This window comes from Hemiscyllium ocellatum, chromosome 48 (genome assembly GCF_020745735.1).
Source record: "Hemiscyllium ocellatum isolate sHemOce1 chromosome 48, sHemOce1.pat.X.cur, whole genome shotgun sequence".
NCBI lineage: Eukaryota > Metazoa > Chordata > Chondrichthyes > Orectolobiformes > Hemiscylliidae > Hemiscyllium > Hemiscyllium ocellatum.
The window spans coordinates 22,107,457-22,126,915 of record NC_083448.1 but is presented as its reverse complement, the minus strand read 5'-3'; the positions used below and the strand labels follow the sequence as shown (position 1 = coordinate 22,126,915).

Sequence of the window (19,459 nt, the reverse complement as noted above, 5' to 3'; positions counted from 1 at the left end):
AACAGACGAGGTTTGTATCCACTTGAGTTTAGAAGAGTCAGATGTGACTTGATTGAACTGTACAAAATCCTGAGGGGTCCTGACAAGTTGGATGTGAAGGAAATGTTTCCTCTTCTGGGAGAATCAAGAACAAGGGATCGCTGGTTAAAAACAAGATTTAATGGGCAGCTCAAGCTCGAGTGTCTCAGTGACTTCCTCTTCTTCCTTGTTGCTGTGGTCATATGCAATAAAAAGGGAATCAGATACAATGTACAGTGAATCTAAGCAGATAACACAGACACAGGTCTCCTATTAAAGAACCAGGGAGAATTCTTTGATAACAGCACAGGACCACGAAACCGCTGGTACAAGACAACGTAAGTTGCAAGTCAGGCAAGCAAGGGAAGGAGACGAAAAAGACTAATATTGCAAAGACACCAGCAAAGGTTGAGAAACTGAGGAATTTGAACATGATCTGAACACACCAGATTATCTCCTGTGTGCCTGGAGAAAGTGAGCAATCATGTTGCAAGTACCAAGGGGTAGTGATCAGAATTCATATCATATATACACACCACACCCCCAACCCGCGTAACTTCATCATAATGATGATTTACAGTGCAAGTTATTTTCTCGCTGAATGATAATTGGTCTGTCAATTAATGTTTGAATTATATCAGATCTGGCTTGTTGGTACAGTTTCTTCCCAGTGTCATCTGGAAACAGTGTTTAATTCCAGGTTATTTGTCTCTATGGGAATATTAATAATTGAGTCATTCACCTCAGAACCAGAAGGAGAAGCTGGCACTCGACTAAAAGGAGATGTGGGACGGCTACTTCTCTCTGGAAGCTCAAAGGCCAGGTCCCTCCGAGCATCCCGACAGCGCCTCTTCTTGTCTGCATCCACATCTTTGACGTCAGTCCCTGACTGTGCTTCATTCTTGGTTAGAACACCAGTCAGAAAATCACCAATTTCATCCTGAGGTTAAAAGAGCCACAAAATGCCATTAATAACTTCCTATTATGTACAGGCCTGCAGAACAAGCTGGCAAGGAGATGTGAAAAGGTGGAAACTGAATGGCTTTCTTTTGTCATAATGTCAGAGGCTGCATTAAAACAATACTGTGTGGAGCAGGGGAATCTGAGTGAGAGAGAGCCCAAGTCAAAGCACACAGTGTCTGGTGAGAGCGTGCACAAGAATGAGAGTGCACAGAATTGTTTGTGAATGAATGCCTGAGTTTGGGTGTGAGACTATTTGAGTAGAGATACTTTGGAGTGACAGTGAGGGGTGTTCAAATGTATGTGATGGACAGTGAGAGAAAGGAGTGCTCTTAAATACCTTGTCGTGAGAAACACAGAAAGAGTACCTGTATACATCTGTCCACCATGCTCTGCGTCAGACCCTCCATCTTCTTCTTTGCTTTGTTAATCCTATAATGAAAAACATGGATGTTTTTGTACACAGTCCACATTTACCTTCTAGGTTTCCCCTTCAATCCCATCAACCTGCCCCCAAGAACACCTGCCTTGTCACAGGCTTCTCTTCAGCTGTTTCCCCTTTGGACCTTTCCTGCTTGTGTGGGATTCATCATAACAAGAGTATTCAGACATCAAATTTCATTTCCCTGGCTCAAAGGGAGTGATCTGAGAAAGTCAAGGTGAGCAAAACCCCAGTTTGTCAAGAACAAAGATTCAGCAAACAGACTGACTCATAGTACTGTGACACACCCTCAGAACTGACCCTCGGACAGTGCAGCACTCCCTCTGCACTGACCCTTCTGCAGTGCAGCTCTTGCTCGGTACTAACCCTCTGACAGTGCAGCAGCCCTTAGTACCGACCCTCTGACAGTGTGGCACGCCCCCTAACCTCCTGCAATGCAGGGAAAAACACACTTGATCTCACCGTTCCAATCTGCCAGCTGCAGATGCGCCCGTTTGTGACAACATCCATAACAGTGACCACCATGCAGGCCTTGTGGAGATGGAAGTTCTCCTCTCATGTTGAGAATGCACTGCATCATGCTAAAGAGGACAGACTTCGAATAGATGCAGCAGCTCAAGACTGGACATCTATGAGGTGGTCCAGGCCATCAAAAGCCGCAGAACTGCACTCCAGCACAATCTGCAAACTTATGACCTGGCATATCTCCCATTCAACCATAATCATCAGCCAGGAGATCAATCCTGCTTCAATGGAGAGTGCAGGAGGCACATCCAGAGCAGCATGACGCATACTTAAAAATGAAGTGTCAAACTGGTGGAGCTATCAAACACAAGTGCCCACATGCCAAACATAAGTAGCAGTGACAGGCAGAGTGAAGCAATTCCACAACCAGATCAGTTCAAAACTGGTCATGAACGGTGGAGGACAATGAAATGACTCACTGAGGCTGGTAGCTCCATCAATTCTCAAATGACGAAAGAGTACAACATATCAGTACAAAATATAAGACTGAAGCATTCACAGCAATCTTCAGCCAGAAGTTCTAGTGATGATCCATCTCAGCTTCCTCTTGTGGTCCCCAACTTCACAGGTATTCAGTCTTCAGCCAATTTCGTTCACTCCATGTGATATCAAGAAACGGTTGGAGGCACTGGATACTGCAAAGGCTTTGGGGCCTAACAACATTCTGGCAATGGCATTGAAGACTTACGTCTGAGGACTTGCAGTTCACCCAGCCAAGCTGCAGTTACAACAATGGCACCTCCCCAAAAATGTGGACAATTGCCCAGGATATGTCCAGTGCACAAAAAGAACAAATCCAAACTGGCCAATTACTGCCTGTCAGTCCACTCTCCATCATTAGTAGAGTGATGGAAGGGGTCATCAACAGAGCTATTAAGCAGCATTTGCTCAACAATAACCTGTTATTAAATGCTCAGATTGGGTTTTGCCAGGGCCATTCAGGACGTGACCTCATTACATCCTTTGCTCAAGCATGGACGAAAGTGCTGAATTCCAAAGATGAAGAGAGATCGACAGCCCTTAACATCAAGGCTGCATTCAGAGCGTGACATCAAGGAACGTTTGCAAAGTGGGGTCAATGGGAATCATTGGTGGGAGTCGTACCTGTAACATGTGACAATGGCCGTGGTTATTGGAGGGCAATCATCTTAGATTCAGGACATCTTTGCACACGTTCCTCAGTGGAGTGTCCCCAACCCAACTATCTTCAGCTGCTTTATCAACGATCTTCCCTCCATCATAAGGTCAGAAGTGGGGTGCTCAACAATGACTGCACAATGTTCAGCACCATTTGTGATTCCTCAAGATACCGAAGCAGTCCATGTTTAAATGCAACACGATATGGGCAATATTCAGCTTTGGGCTGACAAGTAGCAAATAACATTCACATTGTACAAGTGCCAAGATTGACCATCTCCGATAAGAAACCATGCAACCACCACCCCTTCACAGTCAACATCCCAACATCCTGGGGTATTACCAACAACCAGAAACTTAACTGGGGGCTACAAGAGCAAGTCAGAGTAACTCACCTCCTGACTCCCAGGGCTAGTCCACCACCTATAAAACACATGCCAGGGAGCACAGCTCCAATAACACTCAAGAAGCTTGGCACCATTCAGGACAAGATAGACAGGCAGGAGGCTGAAAGAACACAGCAAGCCAGGCAGCATCAGGAGGTGGAGAAGTCAATGTTTTGGCTGCAACCCTTCTTCGGGAAACGTCAACTTCTCCACCCCCTGATGCTGCCTGGCTTGCTGTGTTCTTTCAGCCTCCTGCCTGAATATCATGGATTCCAGCATTTGCAGTTTTTTTTTTGTCTCTAACCATTCAGGAGAAAGCAGCCCAGTGGATTGGCACATCCTCAAGTATCTACTTGCACGATGCTCAGTAGCAACAGGATATACTACCTACAAGGCGCAGGATAGAAATTCAAAGATCCTTGGAAAGCACTTTGAAAACCCATGACCACCTTCTTCTCCAAGGACAAGGGCAGTAGATGTATGCAAACAGCACCACCTGCGAGTTCTCTTCCAAGCCACTCACCATCCTGACTTGGAAATATATTGCTATCCCTTCACTGTTGCTAGGTCCAAACCCTGGAATCCCCACTTCAAGGGGGCATTGTGGGTCAACCTACAGCACAGGGACGACAGTGATCCAAGGAGGCAACTTACCTCCACCTTCTCGAGAACAACTAGAGGTGATAAGTGCTGGTCAACCAGTGATGCGCAATGATTTAAAAAAACACTCTGGGTGAAAACGTTGCCCCTTCAGTCCCTTTTAAATCTTTCCCACCTCAAGCTAAACCTACGCCCTCTTGTTCTGGACTCCCCCACCCCAGGGAAAACACCTTGTCTGTTTACCATATCCACGCCTCTCATCATTTTATAAACTTCTATAAGGTTACTCCTCAGCTTCCAATGCTCCAGGGAAAACAGCCATAGCCTATTCAGCCTCTCCCTTTTCCTAAAATCTCTAACCCTACCAACATCCTTGCAAATCTTTTCTGAATCCTTTTAAGGTTCATAACATCCTCCCGACAGGCAGGAGACTAGAATTGCACCCAATATTCCAATCATGGCCTAACCAACGTCTTGTAAAGCTGCAACATGACTTTCTAATTCCTAAACTCAATACCCTGACCAATAAAGGAAAGCTTACCAAACGTGCCTTCACTATCCAATCAACCTGCAACTCCACTTTCAAAGAACTATGAACCAGCTATCCGAGGTCTCTTTGTTCAGCAACACTCCTTTGGACCTTACCATTAAGTATGTAAGTCCTACTCTGATTTGTCTTTCCAAACTGTAGAGTCTCACATTTATGTAAATTAAACTCCATCTGCCTCCACTCAGCCCAATGAACAAGATCCCGTTGTACTCTGAGGTAACCTTGCTGCCGTCCACTATACCTCCAATTTTGGTGTTATCTGCAAACTTACTAACTATACCTCCGATGGTCATGTCAGAATCATTTATGTCAATGACGAAGAGCAGCGGACCCAGCACCAATTCTTGTGGCACACCACTGATCACAGGCCTCCAGTCTGAATAACAACCCTCCAATACGACCCTAATACCTGTAAAAATGCTACAGTAATTATTACGGGGGATTTTAATCTACACGTAGATTAGTCGAATCAGGTCGGTGAGGGTTGCCTTGAGGGTTCATTGAATGCATCCATGATAGTTTCCTTGAACAGCAAGAGGTGAGGGACCTCAATCCGGTTCTGTTTAATGGGACAGGAATAATTAAAGATCTCATAGTTGGTGATCCTCTTGGAAGGAGTGTACAAAGTATGGCTGAATATACAATACAGATGCAAAGTGTGAAGATAAAATCCATTATCAGGGTTCTGTGCTTAAACAAAGGAGATGACAATAGAATGAGGGAGGGAGTTGGCTAAAGTAGACTTTAAACAGTGGATGACTTTGAGAGCATTCAGCAAAAGTATATCCCAGTAAAAAAGGACTGTTAGAAAAGGGGTAATCTATCATGGATGCCTAAGAAAATAAGGGAAGTTATCAAATAGAAAGAGAAGGCCTACGAAATGGCAAAGACCAGCAGAAAACTAGCAGATTGGGAAATCTTTAAAGGTCAACAGAAAGCCACAAAACAAATCTAGAAAAGTAAGATAGGTTATGAGACTAAACAGGGAGTGGCATAGTGTAAAGGGTTTAGATGGAGACGAATTCTGTTAAGTTTGTACAAGAAAAATTTCTGATTCAGTATGTGAATGTACCTACTAGAGAAGGTGCAAAACTTGACCTACTCTTGGGAAATAAAGCAGGGCAGGTGAATGAGGTGTCAGTGGGGAAGCACTTTGGGGCCAGTGACCATAATTCCATGAGATTTAAAATAGTGACGGAAAGGATAGACCAGATCTAAACCTGGAAGTTTTAAATTGGAGAAAGGCCAATTTTGACGGTATTAGGCAAGAAATGTTAAAGCTGATTGGGGGCAAATGTTTGCAGGTAAAGGGATGGTGGGAAAATGGGAAGCCTTCAGAAATGAGATAACGAAAGTCCAGAGAAAGTATATTCCTGTCAGGGTGAAACGAAAGGCTGATAGGCATAGGGAATGCTGGATGACTAAAGAAATTGACGCATCAGCATCTGCAGATCTCACTTTTTACTTAAAGAAATTGACGGTTTGGTTAAGAAAAAGAAGGAAGCATATGTCAGGTATAGACAGGATAGATCGAGTGAATCCTTAAAAGAGTACAAAGGCAGCAGGGGCATACTTAAGATCAAAGTCAGGAGGGCAAAAAGGGGACATGAAATAGCTTTGGCAAATAGAATTAAGGAGAACCAAAGGGTTTTTACAAATACATTAACAACAAAAGGGTAACCAGGGAGAGAATAGGGCCCCTCAAAGATCAACAAGGCGGCCATTGTGTGGAGCTGCAGAAAATGGGGGAGATACTCAACGAGTATTTTGCATCAGTATGTACTGTGGAAAAGGACGTGGAAGATATAGAATGTAGGGAAATAGATGGTGACATCTTGAAAAGTGTCCATATTACAGAAGACGAGGTGCTGGATGTCTTCAAATGCATAAAGGTGGATAAATTCTCAGGACCTGATCAGGTGTACCCTAGAACTCTGTGGGAAACTAGACAAGTGATGACTGGGCCTCTTCTCGATAGTCACAGATGAGGTGCCGGAAGACTGGACGTTGGCTAACGTGGTGCCACTGTTTAAGAAGGGTGGTAAGGACAAGCCGGGGAAGTATAGACCAGTTAGCCTGACGTCAGTGATGGGCAAGTTGTTGGAGGGCATCCTGAGGGACAAGTTGTTGGAGGGTATCCTGAGGGACAGGATGTATTTGTATTTGGAAAGGCAAGGACTAAGTAGGGATAGTCAACATGGCTTTGTGCGTGGGAAATCACGTCATACAAACCTGATTGTTACTTCTTGATGAAGGGCTTATGCTCGAAACGTCGAATTCTCTATTCCTGAGATGCTGCCTGGCCTGCTGTGCTTTGACCAGCAACACATTTTCAGCTGTTACTTCTTCAAAAAAAACTCAAAGAGGATTGATGAGGGCAGAGCGGTAGATGTGATCTACATGGACTTCAGCAAGGTGTTCGACAAGGTTCCCCATGGGAGACTGATTAGCAAAGTTAGATATCATGGAATACAGGGGGAGCTAGACATTTGGAGACAGAACTGGCTCAAAGGTAGAAGACAGAGGGTGGTGGTGGAGGATTGATTTTCGGACTGGAGGCCTTTGACCAGTGGAGTGCCACAAGGATCGGTGCTGGCTTCACTACTTTGCGTCATTTATATAAATGATTTCGATGCGAGCATAAGAGGTACAGTTAGTGAGTTTGCAGATGACATCAAAATTGTAGGTGTAGTGGACAGCAAAGAGGGTTACCTCACAGTACAACAGGATCTTGATCAGATCGGCCAATGGGCTGAGAAGTGGCAGATGGAGTTTAATTCAGATAAATGCGATGTGCTGCATTTTGGGAAAGCAAATCTTAGCAGGACTTATACACTTCATGGTACGATCCTAGGGAGTGTTGCTGAACAAAGAGACCTTGGAGTGCAGGTTCATAGCTCCTTGAAAGTAGCAGGTAGATAGGATAGTGAAGAAGGCATTTGGTATGCTTCCCTTTATTGGTCAGAGTATTGAGTACAGGAGTTGGAAAGTCATGTTGCGGCTGTGCAGGACACTGTTGGAATATTGCATGCAGTTCTGGTCTCCTTCCTATCGGAAAGATGTTGTGAAACTTGAAAGGGTTCAGAAAAGATTCACAAGCGTGTTGCCAGGGTTGGAGGATTTGAGCTACAGGGAGAAGCTCTACAGGCTAGGGCTGTTTGTCCTGGAGCGTCGAAGGCTGAGGGGTGACCTTATAGAGGTTTACAAAATTATGAGGGGCATGGAGAGGATAAATAGACAATGTCTTTTCCTGGGGTGGGGAATCCAGAACTAGAGGGCATAGGTCTAGAGTGAGGGGAAAGATGCAAAAGAGACTTAAGAAGCAACTTTTTCACTCAGATGATGGTATGAGTATGGAATGAGCTGCCAGAGGAAGTGGTGGAGGTTGGTACAATTGCAACATTTAAGACACATTTGGATGGGTTTATAAATAGGGAGGGTTTGGAGGGATATGGGCTGGTGCTGGCAGGTGGGATGAGGTTGGGTTAGAATATCTGGTCGGTTTGGATAGGTTGGACTGAAGGGTCTGTTTCCGTGCCGTACATCTCTATGATTCTATGGTTCAGAATATAAAAGACAGATAGCAAACATTTCTATAAATATATAAAACAAACAAATGTGACTAAGGCAAACATTGGTCCTTTACAGGATGAGAAGGGGAATTTCGTAATAGGATATGATGAAATGGCCAAGTCATTCAACAGATAGTGTGTGTCAGTCTTCACAGTGGAAGACACCAATAACATGCCAGATACTGACAAGGAGACAAAGGTAGGTGAAGACCTGGGAAAAAAATTCATCATCATCAAAGAGGAAGTGTTGGGCAAGCTAATGGAGTTAAGGGTAGACAAGTCTTCTGCCCCTGATGGAATACTTCCCAGGGTACTAAAAGAGATGGCAGGAGAAATAGCATAGGGAATTGTAGAAATTTTCCAAACTTTGCTGAATGCTGGGACAGTTCCAACAGATTGGAAAACAGCAAATGTGACACTACTGTTTAAAAAGGGAGATAGTCAAAAGATGGGGAATTATAGGCTAGTTAATGTAACTTCTGCAGTGAGGAAAATGCATGAGTCTATTATCAAGGAAGAAATAGCAACACATCAAGATAGAAATTGTTTTGTCAGGGAGATGCAGCATGGTTTCATGAAAGGCAAGTCATGCTTAATTAACCTTTTGAAATTCTATGAAGACATTATGAACAAGAGGGACAACAGGGACCCAGCAGATGTGGTGTGACTAGATTTCCAAAAGGCATTTGAAAAGGTTTCGCACAAAAGACTGCTGCATCAGATAAAGATGCATGGCATTACGGTCAATATATTAGCATGGATGGAGGATTGGCTAACTAACAGGAAGCAAAGAGTGGAATAAATGAGTGCTTTTCTGGTTGGAGATCAGAGGCTACTGGTGTGCCTCAGGGATCAGTGTTGGGAGCGTAATTATTCACAATTTACATTGATGATTCGGAATCAGGAACCACGTCTCGTGTGTCAAAGTTTGCAGATGACACTAAGGTGAGTGGTAGAACAAAGTGTGCAGAGGACTGTGAAAACTTGGCAGAGAAACACATAGTTTAAATGAGTGGGCAAGGGTCTGGCAGATGGAGTACAATATTAATAAATGTGAAGTCGACTAATACTTAGATGGTAAGAAATTGCAGAATGCTGCTATGCACAGGGACCTGGGTGTCCTTGTGCATGAGTCACAGAGGTTGGTCTGGAGATGAACAGGTAATTCAGAAAGCAAATGGAATTTTGTCCTTCATTGTTGAAGGAATTGAGTTTAAAAGCAGGGAGATGATGTTGCAGCTGGATACGATGCTGGTGAGGCCACACCTGGAGTACTGTGCACAGTTTTGGTATCCTTACTTGACAAAGTACACACTGGCACTGGAGGAGGTGCAGAGGAAGTTCACTCGGTTGATTCCGGAGTTGAGAGGGTTGGCTTACGAGGACAGGAGGAGAGACTGAGTCGACTGGAATTACATTCACTGGAATTTAGAAGAATAGGGGTGCGGGGAGGCGAAATCTTATGGAAACACATAAAATTATGAATGGAGTAAATAAGATAGAAATTGAGAAGATATTTCAACTGGCAAGTGAAACCAGGACAAAGGTTATAGCCTCAAAATTACGGGCAGCAGATTTGGGACCGAATTGAGAAGCAACATCGTCATCCAAAGGGTTGTGAATCGATGGAATTCCCTGCCCAGTGAATTGGTTGAGGCTTCCTCTGTAAATGCTTTTAAAGCAAGATAGATACTTTTTTGTACAGTAAAGGAATTAAAGTTTATGGAGAGCGGGCAACTGAGTGAGGTTGAGGCCATGAAAAGATCAGCCATGATCTTACTGAATGGTGGAGCAGGCTCGAAGAACTACTGCAGATGGACAACTTCTGCTCCGAGTTCTTACGTCTTCTACCTTTGAGCCAGTGGTGTGTCCAAGTAGCTAGTTCTCCTGGTCTTCCATGTGATCTAACCTTGCTAACCAATCTACCAAGAGGAACCTTGTTGAATGCCTTACTGAAGTCCACATAGATCACAACCATCACTCTTCTCTCATCAATCCCCTTTGTTACTTCTTCAAAAAAAATCAATTAAGTTAGTGAAACATGATTCCCCATGCACAAAGTCACGTTGGCTATCCTTATCAGTCCTTGCCTTTCCAAATACATGTACATCCTGTCCCTGAGGATTCCCTCCAACAACTTGCCCACCACCGTTGTCAGGCTCACCATCTATAGTTTCCTGGCTTCTCCTTACCACCTTTCTTAAACAATGGCACCATGTTAGCCAACCTCCAGTCTTCTGGCACTTCAACTGTGACTATCGATGATACATACGTCTCAGCGTGGGGCCCAGCAATCACTTCCCTAGCTTCCCACGGAGTTCTAGGGTACACCGGATCAGATTGTGGGGATTTAGCCAACCTCATGTGTTTTATGACATCCAACACAACCTCCTCTGTATATGGAGATTTTTCAAGATGTCACCATCTATTTCCCCACAGTCTATATCTTCCATGTCCTTCTCCACAGATAACACGGATGCAAAATACTCGTTTAGTCTCTTCGCCCATCTCCTGCGGTTCCACACACAGGCCGCCTTGCTGATCGTTAAGGGACCCCATTCTCCCCAGAATTAGCCTTTGGTCCTTAATGTATTTATAAAATCCCCTTGGATTTTCTTTAACCCCATTTGCCAAATTTATCTCATATTCCCCTTCTACCCTCCTTATTTCCCTCTTAAGTAAACTCCTACTATCTTTGTACTGTTCTGAGGATTCACTCGATCTCTGCTGTTGATAGCTGACATTCATTCTTTTTCTTAACCAAAACTTCAGATTGTCCAGTCATCCAGCATTTCCTGGACTTACCAGCATCTCCTTTTACTCTAACAGGAACATACTGCCTCTGGACTTTCATTAGCTAATTTCTGAAGGTTTCCCATTTTCCAACCATCCCTTTATCTGCACTCATCCACCCCCAAGCAACTTTTGAAAATGTTGCCTAATACCATCAAAATTGGCCTTGCTCCAATTTAGAACTACAACTTTTAGATCCAGTCTATCCTTTTCCATCACTATTTTAAAACTAATAGAATTATGGCTGCTGGCACCAAAGTGCTCTCCCACTGACCCTGCCTTATTTCCCAAGAGTAGTCAATTTTGCACTTAAGACAATGGCAGTCCCCAGTCTATGTTTGGAAAGTTAAAATCCTCTACCAAAAGCATCCTATTATTTTTACTGATAACTGAAATCTCCTTCCAAATTTGTTTCTCAATTTTCCGATAACGATTGGTAGGTCTATCATCCAATCCCAATAAGAAGATCCTCACTTTCATATTTCTCAGTTCCACCCAAATAACTTGACTGCATGTATTCCCAGGAATATCCTCCCTAAGTACAGCCATAACTTGATCCCTGATCAAAAACACCACTCCAGTTACAATCACCTGTCAACAAAAGGAGCACAAGCCATCCGGTCAGAGTCCTTCAGTATGGAGACATGCCGACCAAAATGTCCATCCACGCTAACCCCATTTCCTTCTCATCCTTTCCTATCCATATATTTGCACAAATGCCTTTTAAATGTTATTCATGCGCCCGACTCAACTACTTCCGCTGGCAGCTCATTCATATGCTACACCTCTGTGGAAAGAAGTTGCCCCTCAGGTTCGCTTTTATTTTTGCCCCTCTAACCTTAAACTGATGCCCTCTCCTCGATTTCCCAACTCTGGGAAAAAGAGAGGCACAGATAGAATGAATGCACTGTTACGCTCTTGTACACTTCCGTAAGGATCCCCCTCAGTCTCCTACACTCCGAAGAAACAAGTCCCAGCCTGTCCAACTTCTTCCTGTAACTTAGACCGTTGAGTCCAGGCATCAGGCTTGTAAATTTTTTTCTGCACTCTTTCCAGTTTAATAATATCCTTCCTATACAGGGTTAACAAAATTGAACACAATACTCCAAGCACAGCTTCCTGTATAACTGCATCCTAACTCCCCAACTTCTATACTCAGTGCCCTGACTGATGAAGGCCAGTATGCCAAAAGCCTTCTTCACTGCCCTGTCTACCTGAGACTCCACTTGCAGCGAACCATGCACCTGAACTCCAAGGTCCCTCTGTTCCACTGCACTCCTTAAGGCAAACTCCTAACTTGATTTGACTTTCCAAAATGCAAGACCTTACACTTATCTGGATTAAACTCCATTTGCCATTTCTCGGCCCACTTCCCCATCTGTTCAAGGTTCTGCTGCAATTACTGATAACCTTCCTCACTGTCCCTGATAACGACAATTTTAGTGTCATCAGCAAACTTACTAATCATGCCTTGTACATTCTCATCCGAATCGTTGATATAGATAACAAACAGCAGTGGGGCCAGCACGGAGCCATGAAGCAGGCCTCCAGTCTGACAAGCATCCTTACACGATTATCCTCTGCTTCCTACCATCAAGCCAACTGTGCATCCAATTCATCCAGTTCACCCTGGATTCCATGTGATCTAACCTTTCAGAGCAGCCTACCATGTGGAACCCTATCAAAGGCCATATAGACCACGTCAATTGCACTACCCTCATCAACTTTCCTGGTCACATCAAAGAATTCTCACAAATTTGTGAGGCATGATCTTGCACTCAAAACCATGCTGACTACTTCGATTCAAACCCTGTGTTTCCTAATGCACGTATATCTTATCTCTCAGAATCTTCTCAAGTAACTTACCCAACACAGATGTTAGTCTTACTGGTCTACAGTTCCCAGGCTTTTCTTTGCAGTCCTTCTTGAATAAGGGCACAACATTTGCTATCCTCCAACTTTCCAGTACCTTACCTGAGCCTAACAATGATGCAAAAATATCAGCCAGGGCCCCCGCAATTTCTTCCCTAGTCTCTCGCAGTGTTCTTGGATACATCCAGTCAGGACCAGGAAATTTACCCACCTTCATACATTCATCCAACACCTCTTCTGTTGCAATCTGGATTGACCCCAAGATATGACCACTAACTTCCCTAAGATCCCAAGTCTTCACATCTTTCTCCATGGCAAGAACAGAGGAGAAATATTCATTGAGAACCTTGCCCATCCCCTGCGGTTCTGCACATACATGTTCACTTTGGTCCTTGAGGGGCCCTATTCTCTCTCTAGTTATTCTTTTTCTTTGAATATACTTAAAGAACTTCTTTAGATTCACACTAATCTTCTCAGCCAAGGCTATCTCGTGTCCCCTTTTCACCCTCCTGATTTCCTACTTCAGTAAAGTCCTGTATTCCCTGTATACATCCAGGGGTTCCCTTGATCCCAGCTGCCTGGACCTGAGCTATAACTACGCCTTTTTTCTGGTCAAAGCCTCCATACCTTTTGTCAATCAGAATTCCCTATTCCTGCCAACCTTACCCTTCACCCTTACAGGAACATATAGACCTTGAACTCTAGCTATCTCACTTTTAAAGGACTCCCACTTGCTGGAGGTCCCTTTGTCTGCAAACAAACTTCACCAATCAACCCCTGCTAGCTCCTGACTAATTCCATCAAAATTTGCCTTGCCCCAATTTAGAACTTGAACCTGTGGACCAGTTTTGTCCCTCTCCATAACTATTTTAAAACTGTTACAACTATGGTCACTGGTCCCAAAGTACTCCTTCACTGTCACCTCCATCACCTGTCCTGCCCTATTTTCCAACAGTAGGTTGAAGTTTACCTCTTCATGAGAAGGACCCTCTCGACTTTGTTTGAGGAAACTTTTCTCAATACACTTCACAACCTCATCTCAGCCCTTAACATTCTGGCATGCCCAGTTTTTTAGGAAAATTAAAATCCCAACAATGACAACCCTATCGCTCCTGCAACTCTCACCAGTCTCTCTGCCTATTTGTTCCTCTAATTCCTGTTGACTATTTTGGGGCCTATAGTATAACGCCAATAACATCACGAGTCCCTTATTATTTCTTACCTCCACTCACAAAGCCTAATTGGATGATCCCTCAATTATTTCAACTCCGATTACTGCTGTGATAGCCACCTTAACCAAAAATGCAACTCCTCTCCCCTTCCACCACCTCTGTCCCACCTAAAGCACCTGTAACCTGGTACATGAAGCTGCCAGTCCTGTGCCTCCCTTAGCCACGTTTCTGCAATAGCATTAATAACCCAGTTCCACATACCTATCCACGCCCTGAGTTCATCAACCTGATCTGTCAGCAATCTTGCATTGAAATAGATGCAACTTAATCCAATAGGCATTCCTTACTCTCTGCCATGTTCCAGCCTGACCTCTCTCTTCAACCTACTTTTTCTGATCACTATATCTCCTTTGAGCTTCGTTGCTGTTGAGGATTCCACGCTCCTGTAGTTAAGTTGCAGAAATACCTGAGATTGTCATCTGCGCCTCCGACTATCACCAAACTGTTTTCAGCTCGAATCTTCTCCCGGAAATCCTCAACGGCATCAGTGTTGCATTGCACTGAGTTCTGTCCCATCACAAATAAGACAGGTGTCTTCATATCCAGTAACGGGTCATCGACATCCTGATGGGGAAATTTGGACATTTAACATTTGGGTGACAACCTCAAACATTGCATGCATCTTTGAATCAAACTTCCTTGAAACAAACAGAGGCACTAGTGTCCTGTTCAATGAGTTAGCAATGATCAGTGACACCACTTTTGACCCCTAACTCCTGAGATTTCTTATGAAAAAGGAGCAGCCCATTCAGCCCCTCAAGCTGGTTCTTCTCCTCAATGACATAATAGCTGACTTTCCACTGCCATACAATTTAGGACGGCTTTACATTTTAGAACTGATCTAGCACTAATTACCACTTACACAAAACAATTGCAAACCTCGACCTCTTGTCTGCATTGAAGTCTTTCTGACTTTCATTTCAGGAAGATTAGATTCTTAACATTTTGAATACCACACTGAATTCTGGACTCCTCACCCAACAGAAAAAAATTCTTTCCATCGTACCTATCATCTTAATTCAGGATTTCAGTAAATTATCACTCAACTTTCAAAATTGGAGGCAACAAAACCACAGTTTCTACAATCTCTCATTCTAACAACCATTAGAAGTCAGATATGATTTTGGTAAACTGACTCTGTACTACCTCTAAAGCTGAAACATCCTTTCTTAAGGATTGTTCTTTGAGCAGCTCGCAGCATTTAAGGTGAAGTCTAACCAGGACCTTGGATAGCTGGAGCATGACATGTCCGCCCATGTATCATTGTTCCTGAAATAAAAGGTAGCAGTCTGATTTTGATCATCTTCTATCACTTCTGTGACTTTTCTGCAAACCTCTTTGGACTGCTACAGTTTGTACTTTCTTACTGTTTAGTCTATACTCTGTACTAACCTTTGGTCCAAAGTGGACAGTTTCAGTTGCATAAATCGAAATCCACTGGTCAGTTTTAGTCATTCACTTATTCCACCAACATCTCTCCAGAATTTAATTTTCTATCTATACTATATCAGTGCTGCCTACCACCGTCTCATCTGTTAATCACAGTTACTTGCTGCCAAACTTGATACATTGCTTTTGCACTCAGCACCCATACCATTGATTTAAAAAAAGAATGAATAGTGAAGGTGCCAAGACAGAGCACTGTGGGACACCCTTGGTCACATGCTATCATTTGGAGGAACTCCTCATTTCCCACTGTCTGTCTCCTACTGCTCAGCTGCACTGTGAACCAGGTCAACCTTTGCTTTCAATTCTGTGAGCTTCAACTTTAGCGAAAGGCCCAAGATAAGGGATTTAATCGCTACCTTCCAAGAGTCCATACATTAAGATACACAGACAAATTCCATCCACACTGTGTTACCTTTCAAAATAACTTATCGAATTCAAGAGGCAAGATTTACACTTTTCACAGGCATGCTGGTTCTAGCAAGGTGTACACCCAAGTTGAAATGTAGACCAGGGTAGCTTCCAGACAACAGACATTAGGTGAACTGGTACACTGTACAATTCCCGAGCTCTGCTCTCTCAACTTATTTACAAAGGTCAACTGATATGCATAACACTTTAACTAAAAAGGACAGTTCAAAACACAAAGGGAACTTAGTAAACTTTTTCAACATGCTGCCATTTAGCTCCACTATAAATATGGACTGAAACCTAGGGCTCAAATTCATATCACTGCACAACAGGCAATCACTTGGGTACATGTGCATGTGCTGGCTCTCTGCAAGGGCATCTCAGCTCACTGCCCCCCACCTTTTCTCTGTGGCCATGCAAATATTCGATATCTACATATTATCAGACAATTTTCCTGGTATCGGATTTGAAGAGGTTGGCATTTTTCCCCCCCTTGTACAATTGTATATACATTTCTTTCCCCCCAGTATAATTGTATATACATTTTAATGTGGATTATGAGATCTCAACACTTTTATATTTCTTTTTTTAGCTGGTTGTGTGTTGGGTCATCCATAACATTTCTTTTTATTGGCCTACTTGCCAGCACTGAGGTAGGTATTTTTGCATTCTGAATGCTCTGTCAACATTTACATTACCTCTGACCTGCTGTCATCAGCTTTTTTTTTGCTACGTTAGCACTGGTCCACAGAAGAGGGTGAACTAGTTTTAGGCCACATTAATTTCTTGAGCAAACTGCACTGATTTTCTGCTGGCTTATCCATAAACAGATCAATTCATTTTCATATCTGGATTGTTGTGCTGAAATTAGCTTGAGTCCCTATTTCACACTTCTTCCTTTCCAACAGTTAATTAACAACCCAAAATTTAATGTAGCCTTAAGCTAACTAATCCAAAGCCATGTTACTTAGCCCTGGAATGTTTGATGGAACATGGGAAATGGAGCTTTATTCTGTACCTAACTGTGTTGTACTTGCCTTCAGAGTTTAGAAAGCGCCTTAATTTGATGAGATTAGACTCCCTACAGTGTTGAAACAGGTCCATCGGCCCAACCAGTCCACACCAACCCTCCGAAGAGTAACCCACCCAGACCCATTTACCCCTGACTCATGCACCTCAATTCATCTTACTTGCATATCTTTGGTCTGTGCGACGAAACCAGAGCACTCGGAGAAAACCCACGCAGACACGGGAAGAATGTGCAAACTCCACACAGACAGTTGCCCAAGGCTGGAATCGAACCCAGGTCCCTGGCATTGTGAGGCAGCAGTGCTAACCACTCAGCTACCATGCTGCCCTTTATTTCTTAACTAAGTAATACAGCAATGAAACACATCCTTCAGCCCAATTCATCCATGCTGACCAGGTTTCCTGAATTGAAATGGTCCCATGTGTCTGTGTTTGGCTCATATCCCTCTGCCCCTTTCCTATCTGTGTCCCAGATCAAGTGTATTTTACATGTTGTAATTGCACTCACCTCTACTACTTCAGCTGGCAGCTCAATCCGTACATGCAACACACTGCATGTAAAAACGTTGTTTCTCATATCTGTTTAAAATCTCTCTTCTCACCTTAAAATTATGCCCTACAGTTTTGGATTCCCCAACCCCATGGGGAAAGAACTTTTGCTAATCACCTTATGTGTGGCCCTCATGAGTTCATAAATCTCACCCCTCAACATCCTACGCTCTAGGGAAAAATAGCCCCAGCTTGTTCAGCCTCTCTTTGTAACTCAAACTCTCCTGACTTGGTGACATCCTTGTAAACCTTGAAAATATGCAGTGTATCTTCCCACAGAATATGTTTTGAAGTTAAAAAATAGTTTCACTGTCCAAATCAGCACTTATAATAAAAATAATTGAAATGATGTGATCCTTACTCCTCTTGGTCCTTCCACAGTGAGCAGAGGAAATCCAAGGCAGACAACAGCTGAGACAAATTCCATCATCGAGACCTACACAGAGACACAACTACCAACTTGAGACACCATTCCCATTATTACAACAATCATGCAGCTCAACGAAGCATTTCATTGTCGATGAAGCACTGTATAACACGGTGAGCTCGTGAGCGTTGCATCAAGATAAATAAAGATTTTGAACAACACACCAATGTGGGGTAGAAACTGTACCAGCCCAGGTTTCACTAAGTGCCTCAGCATATGATAAAGCACTTTACACAAAGAGAGTCAGTGTTACATTCATCAATGGTGCCCATGGAGAGAACAGAAAACAGCCAGACTACTCTGTGATCCAACCAGCAAACATGTGATGGACTCTCTCATGATGTCGAGTAAAAAATGAGGTCTGCAGATGCTGGAGATCACAGCTGCAAATGTGTTGCTGGTCAAAGCACAGCAGGTTAGGCAGCATCTCAGGAATAGAGAATTCGACGTTTCGAGCATAAGCCCTTCATCAGGAATAAGAGAGAGAGAGCCAAGCCGGCTGAGATAAAAGGTAGGGAGGAGGGACTAGGGGGAGGGGCGATGGAGGTGGGATAGGTGGAAGGAGGTCAAGGTGAGGGTGATAGGCCGGAGTGGGGTGGGGGCGGAGAGGTCAGGAAGAGGATTGCAGGTTAGGAGGGCGGTGCTGAGTTGAGGGAACCGACTGAGACAAGGTGGGGGGAGGGGAAATGAGGAAGCTGGAGAAATCTGAATTCATACCTTGTGGTTGGAGGGTTCCCAGGCGGAAGATGAGGCGCTCCTCCTCCAGCCGTCGTGTAGTTGTGTTCTGCCGGTGGAGGAGTCCAAGGACCTGCATGTCCTCGGTGGAGTGGGAGGGGGAGTTAAAGTGTTGAGCCACGGGGTGATTGGGTTGGTTGGTTCGGGCGGCCCAGAGGTGTTCTCTGAAGCGTTCCGCAAGTAAGCGGCCTGTCTCACCAATATAGAGGAGGCCACATCGGGTGCAGCGGATGCAATAGATGATGTGTGTGGAGGTACAGGTGAACTTGTGGCGGATATGGAAGGATCCCTTGGGGCCTTGGAGGGAAGTGAGTGTGGAGGTGTGGGCGCAAGTTTTACATTTCCTGCGGTTGCAGGGGAAGGTGCCGGGGGTGGAGGTTGGGTTGGTGGGGGGTGTGGATCTGACAAGGGAGTCACGAAGGGAGTGGTCCTTGCGGAACGCTGATAGGGGAGGGGAGGGAAATATATCCTTGGTGGTGGGGTCCGTTTGGAGGTGGCGGAAATGGCGGCGGATAATACGTTGTATGCGCAGGTTGGTGGGGTGGTAGGTGAGAACCAGTGGGGTTCTGTCTTGGTGGCGGTTGGAGGAGCGGGGCTCAAGGGCGGAGGAGCGGGAAGTGGAGGAGATGCGGTGGAGGGCATCGTCGATCACGTCTGGGGGGAATCTGCGGTCCTTGAAGAAGGAGGCCATCTGGGTTGTGCGGTGTTGGAATTGGTCCTCCTGGGAGCAGATGCGGCGGAGACGAAGGAATTGGGAATATGGGATGGCGTTTTT

The 19,459-nt window shown here is 44.3% G+C and overlaps 1 protein-coding gene across 4 annotated transcripts in view; it reads right to left on the bottom strand.

Moving 5' to 3' along the window:
• The window catches only part of kansl3 (KAT8 regulatory NSL complex subunit 3), an 81,342-nt gene that overhangs the window by 37,625 nt on the left and 24,258 nt on the right, over positions 1–19,459 (bottom strand). For 3 of the 4 annotated variants that reach the window (XM_060856578.1, XM_060856580.1, XM_060856582.1), the window contains exons 9-12: positions 17,884–17,958; positions 14,494–14,651; positions 1,347–1,410; positions 761–958 (exon numbers count right to left, since the gene is read on the bottom strand). In XM_060856578.1, the coding sequence (XP_060712561.1) occupies positions 761–958; positions 1,347–1,410; positions 14,494–14,651; positions 17,884–17,958 (495 nt within the window). The remainder of the gene's footprint in view (positions 1–760; positions 959–1,346; positions 1,411–14,493; positions 14,652–17,883; positions 17,959–19,459) is intronic. The other variant, XM_060856579.1, reaches the window with a different exon arrangement.